Source organism: Triticum aestivum, chromosome 7D (genome assembly GCF_018294505.1).
Source record: "Triticum aestivum cultivar Chinese Spring chromosome 7D, IWGSC CS RefSeq v2.1, whole genome shotgun sequence".
Classification (NCBI taxonomy): domain Eukaryota; kingdom Viridiplantae; phylum Streptophyta; class Magnoliopsida; order Poales; family Poaceae; genus Triticum; species Triticum aestivum.
This window is the reverse complement of record NC_057814.1, coordinates 506,299,357-506,307,485: the sequence shown is the minus strand read 5'-3', so window position 1 is coordinate 506,307,485 and position 8,129 is coordinate 506,299,357. Positions and strand designations below refer to the sequence as shown.

The following is an 8,129-nucleotide window of genomic DNA, read 5'->3' as shown; positions in this document are numbered from 1 at the left end:
GAGAAAACGAAAGCCATTCCCTATGCTTCAGCCATAGGTTCTATCATGTATGCAATGCTGTGTACCAGACCTGATGTGTGCCTTGCTATTAGTTTAGCAGGGAGGTACCAAAGTAATCCAGGAGTGGATCACTGGACAGCGGTCAAGAACATCCTGAAATACCTGGAAAAAACTAAGGTTAGGTTTCTCGTTTATGGAGGTGACAAAGAGCTCGTCGTAAATGGTTACGTCGATGCAAGCTTTGACACTGATCCGGATGACTCTAAGTCACAAACCGGATACGTATTTATATTGAATGGTGGAGCTGTCAGTTGGTGCATTTCTAAGCAAAGCGTCGTGGCGGGATCTGTGAAGCGGAGTACATAGCTGCTTCAGAAGCAGCAAATGATGGAGTCTGGATGAAGGAGTTCATATCCGATCTAGGTGTCATACCTAGTGCATCGGGTCCAATGAAAATCTTTTGTGACAATACTGGTGCAACTGCCTTGGCAAAGGAATCCAGATTTCACAAGAGAACCAAGCACATCAAGATACGTTTCAATTCCATCCGCAATCAAGTCAAGGAGGGAGACATAGAGATTTGCAAGATACATACAGATCTGAATGTTGTAGACCCGTTGACTAAGCCTCTCTCACGAGCAAAACATGATCAGCACCAAGACTCCATGGGTGTTAGAATCATTACTGTGTAATCTAGATTATTGACTCTAGTGCAAGTCGGAGACTGAAGGAAATATGCCCAAGAGGCAATAATAAAGTTGTTATTTATATTTCCTTATATCATGATAAATGTTTATTATTCATGCTATAGTTGTATTAACTGGAAACTTAGTACATGTGTGAATACATAGACAAACAGAATTTCACTAGTATGCCTCTACTTGACTAGCTCGTTAATCAAAGATGGTTAAGTTTCCTAGCCATAGACATGAGTTGTCATTTGATGAACGGGATCACATCATTTGAGAATGATGTGATTGACTTGACCCATTCTGTTAGCTTAGCACTTGATCGTTTAGTATGTTGCTATTGCTTTCTTCATGACATATACATGTTCCTATGACTATGAGATTATGCAACTCCAGAATACCGGAGGAACACTTTGTGTGCTATCAAACGTCACAACGTAACTGGGTGATTATAAAGATGCTCTACAGGTGTCTCCAATGGTGTTTGTTGAGTTGGCATAGATCGAGATTAGGATTTGTCACTCCGATTGTCGGAGAGGTATCTCTGGGCCCTCTCGGTAATGAACATCACTATAAGCCTTGCAAGCAATGTGACTAATGAGTTAGTTACAGGATGATGCATTACGGAATGAGTAAAGAGACTTACTGGTAACGAGATTGAACTAGTTATTGAGATACCGACGATCGAATCTCGGGCAAGTAACATACCGATGACAAAGGGAACAATGTATGTTGTTATGCGGTTTGACCGATAAAGATCTTCGTAGAATATGTGGGAACCAATATGAGCATCCAGGTTCCGCTATTAGTTATTGACCGGAGACGTGTCTCGGTCATGTTTGCATAGATCTCGAACCCGTAGGATCCGCACGCTTAACGTTCGATGACGATCGGTATTATGAGTTTATGTGTTTTGATGTACCGAAGGTAGTTCGGAGTCCCGGATGTGATCACGGACATGACGAGGAGTCTCGAAATGGTCGAGACATAAAGATTGATATATTGGACGGCTATATTCGGACACCGGAAGTGTTCCGGGTGATTTTGGATAAAACCGGAGTGCCGGAGGGTTACCGGAACCCCCCAGGAAACTAATGGGCCTAGATGGGCCTTAGTGGAGGGAGAGAGGGGCGGCCAGGGCAGGCCGCGTGCCCCCTCCCCTTTGAGTCCGAATTGGACTAGGAGTGGGGGCGACGCCCCCCTTTTCCTTCCTCTCTCCCACTCCTTCCTTCCCCCTCCTAGTAGGACTACCTTGGCGCGCCATAGGGCCGGCCGGCCTCTCCCCTTGCTCCTTTATATACGGGGGCAGGAGGGCACCCTAGAACACACAAGTTGACATTGTTTAGCCGTGTGCGGTGGCCCCCTCCACAGATCTCCACCTCGGTCATATCGTTGTAGTGCTTAGGCGAAGCCCTGCGTTAACTTCATCAACACCGTCACCATGCCGCCGTGCTGACGGAACTCTCCCTCGGCCTCAGCTCGATCAAGAGTTCGAGGGACGTCACCGAGCTGAACGTGTGCAGATCGCGGAGGTGCCGTACTTTCGGTACTAGGATCGGTTGGATCGCGAAGACGTTCGACTACATCAACCGCGTCACTTGACGCTTCCGCTTACGGTCTACGAGGGTACGTGGACAACACTCTCCCGCTCGTTGCTATGCATCACATACATCTTGCGTGGTTGTAGGAATTTTTTTGAAATTACTGCGTTCCCAATAGGTGGCTCAGTGGAGAACAGGGTTGCGGAGCTCTATGGTTGTTTGTCCCCTAGAGTTGTGGACAACTCGCCATCGTCGTCTGCCTTGCCCACTGTGTTGTTTTCCGCTGAGGGAGGGGCCATTGCCGTGGTTGTGCCTCCGGTGCTGCAGGTAATGCCCGAGCTTAAGTGCTATGTGTGAGCTCTAATTCGCCTTTATCAGTAGAGCATACGATGGTTGGCACGCATGCAACCACGTGTGAGGGACATGATTCAACCTTTTCATGTAAACTGCGTGAGGTGAACTCGTGTGGGCGCTCAAATGTGGCTTCGGCACCCGTTCCACCCTCGCCGACGGATAATTCCAATGCTCTTTTTGAAAAAAGAGCTTTGTGACTTGCTCGTCAACATGGAGGCTGTTAGCCCTCAGACCGATATAGTGAAGGAGAAGTCACTAAGGTGCAAAGGCAAGAAGAGTGGCGCCATAGGTAAGGCGACCGCTGCTGCTTAATGTTTGATTTTCGGCCCCTTGCTCGTCCTGACGGTTTGGGTCGTCATTATGATTATGGTGTGGTCCACTATCTTTTGTTGAGATGTTCCTGTTCTGTATTGGGAAGGTTTTATCCCATTTTTCGTAAATAACAAGGCAATTCTCTTCTTTTTAATTAATCGACGAAGCAATACTTTTGCCTCCGTTTCGAGGAAAAAAATATCAAATTTTGGATTTGGCGTGTGGATTGCTAGAGGGAGTAGAAATAGACAAATGAATAAAATCAAAATAACACTTTTTGAAAGGTGCCCTCGAATTTGGACAAGAACACGGATAGACCAAGGAAATTAAATCATGCATATACACAATTAGTGTGAATACAGAGGAAACACAAGAGAGGCTAATATAATGAAAATATCATGCATGTCAATCAACTTGCAGTACAAATCTCCTCCACTTCGTGATAACATGCGTTAAAAACAAGAAAGATCCGTCGACCAGGCAGCCTTCAATTCCAGCAGACTCCACCATAAAGGTCTCCCGTCTAATATATAATCCCTCAAAATCGTCGATCGAGTCGGATCGTCGTCACACCAACCGATCCTTCTTGGAGAATAGCAGCCGCGCGCGGAGGTCGGCGGGGTCAACGACGTCGACGTGGTTTTCCGGCATCCAGCACCCCGTCTTTGGGTCCCTCATCCAGAAGAACTCCTTCTTCGGGGCCGCCTCCTCTGCCGCCGCCGCCAGCCTGCTCGCCGCCCCGGCTGCTGAAGGCTCCTGCCGCGTCACGGCCGCCGCCGCTGCAGCGTACGAACGGACGCCACGCTTATTTGCGGCTGCGAGCTGGCCGGCAATCCTGGACGACGAGATGAAAACACGAGCCGCCATCGACGCAAGTCACGCAACAGAAGCGGACGTGTTTGTTAGGGTTTTATATGAGCCGTGTGGGCAGGCGGCGCGCGTGGATTTATAGGCTCCAGAGTCACGCGCCTGCAGATCACGAAGAATTACTTGGAACACAAGCAGGAGTCCTTCTAGCCGTTTTGACCCTTTTTTTTGAGGTGAAGCCGTTTTGACCTTGTTGAACGAGAGAGTTCGGGTGTGCATTGTGTGCTTTCGGGCCTCCATCGGTATATACATATATCCTATTTTCTGTTATAGGCTTTCAACACGTAGACAGCTTCTGGCCCATTTGTTTGGGAGCAACTAACCCGGGAGCGCGCTCCTTCGGGGGAAGCCACTAGTTAACAAGCGCTTTTTTGAGAGCCTCGCAACAATCAGCGCCACTTGGCGCATGCTCAGCCATTTGCCACGTGTCGCGCTTTGGCCGCTTCCTTCAGATTTTATTTTTTTATTTTTTCGCACGCGTTTTTGGCTATTTAAACGGTTTTTTCGGGGTTTTTTGACGTTTTGGTTTTTCACCGGTCTTCCTTAGCTTTTGGACCAAAACAAATTTCGAGAGTCACGGTCGTGCCTCTCGGAAACGAAAAAAAAACGTGTTTTCTGTTTTTTTTCCTTTCGTGAGAGTCACGGTTTTGCTTCCGCGAGAGGCACGGGTGTGTTTTTGCGAGAGTCACGGCCGTGCCTCCTCGGAAACGAAAAAACATGTTTTCTCTTCTTTTTTCCTTTCGTGAGAGTCACGGTTTTGCTTCTGCGAGAGACACGATTGTGATTTCGTGAGAGGCATGGGAGTGCCTCTTTCGGAAAGGGAAAAAATTCCATGCTCCCGGTTCGGTTTTTTCGTTTAGTTTTTTTCGGCCGGTTTTTTCTGTGAAAAAAAAGTTTGTCAAAACCTATCAACATGGAATCTAGTTTTCAAGATCTCGACGCGAGGAATCCAACGATAAAAACGATTTGAGATTTGGACGCACAGTTTGAGAGATAAAATGTTTTGAATAAACGGATCTACGAAAAAAAGGAAAACTACCAGGTTGCAACAAGTGGCACGCTGCATGTGCGCCACTTGTCGCGACCTGGGGAGTTGGAGTGATCTTTACAACGAGTACCCCTCAACTAGTGTACTACCAGCTGAGCTACAAAGGCTATCGAGCATAGAGCAGCGTAAACCTTTAAGATGCAACATCCAACACTAGATCCGACATATTTTAAGATCATTAAACGCAATTGCTACCCTGAGTGTTTTATGACACACAAAACTTTTCAACTTTGTAAAAAAAATTACGAACAGAAACATTTTCAAAAATAGGAATATTTTGTGAATTTCTAAACAAATTTTGTAACAGGAACATTTTTTGAAATTCCTAAGCATATCTTAATTTGTGAAAAAAGTTCGAAAAATGAAATTTATTGAATTTATGTACAAATTTGGAAAACCGGAACATTTTCTAAAATTCCCAGATATTTTTGAATATGTGCAATTGAAAAACGTGAAAGTTTTCTGAATTTGCGAAGAAATTTTGAAAATAGAAACAATTTTTTTCAATAATTTTGACAATGGGAATATTTTTTAAATTTTTTGAGCATTTTCTAATTTGTGAAAAAAATGAAAACACGAACACTATTTAAAATTGTGAACAAATTTTGAAAAGTGAATATTTTATGGAATTTTCAACAAATTTTGAAAACGGGAACATATTTATTAAACCAAATTTTTTTGTTTGTGAACAAACTTTAAAAAGACAACACTTTTTGAAATTTTAAACAATTTTTGGAAATAAGTGAACAATTTTTAAAATTATAATTTTTCTGAAATTTCGGAACAAAACTTTAAAAACAGGAACATTTTCCGAAAAATTGAACAAAATCTAAAATTTTCAATTTTAATTTTTTTTGAAACATTCGTTGAAAATAGAAAATTTTGAAAAAGAAAAGATAAAGAAGAAAGAAAGAAAAAAAAGACAGAAAATAGAAAGGGAAAAAACGAAAAAATAAAGAAAAGTAAAAAATAAAAACAAAAAAGAAAAAACCGGTTCAGAAACCTTCTAGAAAGTTCCCAAAACTAGAAAAAAAACCCAGCTAGGAACATTCATAGAAGGTTCCCAAAATCGGTCGGGTTGGAACGCTTAACATGCTGGCCGTCCGCGAGCACTCGGTCCATAGGGTGTGCGGAACCCCGACTCTTTGCCGCAGAGAGGGGCAAATAGGATTTTTAGGGAGCCTCTGCCCAAATTACCTCGGGTGGGCTGAGATAAGCGGCGCGCTCTCAGCCGATGCCACATGTCGCGCTCTGGATGCTTCATTCGATTTTTTTTCGCATGTGTTTTTGGCTTTTTAGATGTTTTTTTGTTTTTCATTGGTCTTTCTTAGCTTTCGGTTTTTTTTTTGAAAAACTACATTTTTTCGTCCGTGAGAGGCACGGTTTTGCTTTCGCGAGAGGCACAGCCGTACCTCTCGAAAATAGAAAAAAAATGTTTTCTTTTTTCCTTCCGTAAGAGGCACGGATTTGCTTTCGTGATAGGCAAAGACATGCCTCTCGAAGATGAAAAAAATATGTTTTTCCTTCGGCGGGAGACACGGTTTTGCTTCCACGAGAGGCACGGCCGTGCGTGTCGAAAACGAAAAAAATGTGTTTTTTCCTTCCACGAGAGGCACGGTCGTGCCTCTTGGAAACGGAAAAAACATGTTTTTTCCTTCCGCGAGATGCACATGTTTAGTTCTTTTGGAGACACGGATTTGCTTCCATGATAGGCACAGTTGTGTGTGCCTCCTTCGAAAAGGAAAAAAAGTGTGCTCCCGGTTCGATTTTTTTCTTCCAGTTTATTCACGAAACAAAAGTTTGTCAAAATCTATCAACATAGGATTTAGTTTTAAGATCTAGACGCGAGAAATTCAATGATTAAAAGGGTTCGCGATTTGAACCCATGGTTTAAGAGATAATGAATAAAAGGATCTGCGAAAAAAGAGAAGCTCCCAGGTCGCGACAAGTGACACACTACATGTGCGCCACTTGTCGCAACCCGGGAGGTGGGAGTGACCTTTGCAAAGAGGTGCTCCTTAATTAATGATTTCGAAAATCCGGCGAAATCACTAGTTAAGAAGTACGCTTTGCAAAGGACACTCCCATCACCCGAGGTTGCGACAAACGTCACACTGTATATGCACTACTTGTTTCCTTTTTTATAATTCATTTATTGAGAACTTTTTATCTCTCAAAATGCGCATCCAGATTTCAAACCGTTTTGACCATTGGGTTCCTCACGTCGAGATTTTCAAAACTAGAACCCATGTTGATAGATTTGAATGAATTTTAAAAAAATGGATGAAAGGACCTGAAGTAGAAGCACGTTTTTTCACTTTCCAAGAGACACGACCATCCCCTCTCACGGAAGAAAATCCATGCCTCCACGAGAAGTAACTCCGAGCCTCTCGCGAAAGAAAAAAAACACATTTTTTCCTTTTCCAAGAGGAACGATTGTGCCTCTCGTGGAATCAAATCCGTGCCTCCACGAGAAGTGAATCAGTGGCTCTCACAGAAGGAAAAAAGGAAACATGTTCTTTTTCCTTTTTCGAAGGCACGACCATACCTCTCACGGACGGAAAAAAATGTGTTTTCTTTATTTTTCCGAGAGACACGGCCTCTCGTGGAAGCAAATTCGTGTCTCCACAAGAAGTAAATCAGTGCCCCTCGTAGAAGGAAAAACATTTTTTCCTTTTTCAAGAGGCACGGCTGTGCCTCTCGCCAAAGCAAATCCATGCCTCGACGAGAAGTAAATCTGTGCCTCCCGCGGAAGGAAGAAAAAAGAAAACATATTTTCTCCTTTTCCGAGAGCACAGCCGTGCTTCTCGTAATTAAATTTGTGCCTCTCGCGGAAGGAAAAAAAGGGGACGACCATGCCTCTCGCAGAAGCAAATCCGTGCCTCCACGAGAAGTAAAACATGCCTATCACAGAAGAAAAGAAAAACATGTTTTCCCCTTCGGCAAAAGGCACGGCCATGCCTCACGCGTAAGCAACTCTGTGCCTCCATGAGAAGACAAAAAGAAGACCTGTTTTTTCACGCAAATTTTTTTTTGAATTTTTTTATTTAGTCCTAAAGCTAAGAAAAACTGGGGTAAACCGAAAGCCGAAACAAACCCCAAAAAACACCTAAAAGCCGAAAATGCGTACTGAAAAATAAAATAAAATCCGGAGGAAGCACCCAGAGCGTGGCACGTGGTTGCGGTTGAGAGCGCCGCCAAGTGAAGGGCTCCCAGCCCAGCCCAAGTGACCCTTGGGAGGGCCCCCGAATGAGTACTCCTTAATTAGTTGCTCTCGGAATGAGGGCAATTCCAACGTGGGCCATCAAAACAAACCTC

The 8,129-nt window shown here is 44.0% G+C and overlaps 1 protein-coding gene across 1 annotated transcript; it reads right to left on the bottom strand.

Annotated features, from left to right (window-relative positions):
- Nucleotides 1-3,260: 3,260 nt before the first annotated feature.
- On the bottom strand, nt 3,261-3,813 carry LOC123170295 (late embryogenis abundant protein 2-like). Its single transcript, XM_044588128.1, has one exon. It carries the CDS (start codon nt 3,761-3,763, stop codon nt 3,464-3,466), a length of 300 nt encoding a protein of 99 aa, XP_044444063.1. The 5' UTR covers nt 3,764-3,813; the 3' UTR covers nt 3,261-3,463.
- Between the last annotated feature and the right edge of the window lie 4,316 nt (nt 3,814-8,129).

Excerpts from the sequence above, each read along its gene's own strand:
- LOC123170295 (XM_044588128.1), bottom strand. The coding sequence starts at position 3,763 with ATGGCGGCTCGTGTTTTCATCTCGTCGTCCAGGATTGCCGGCCAGCTC.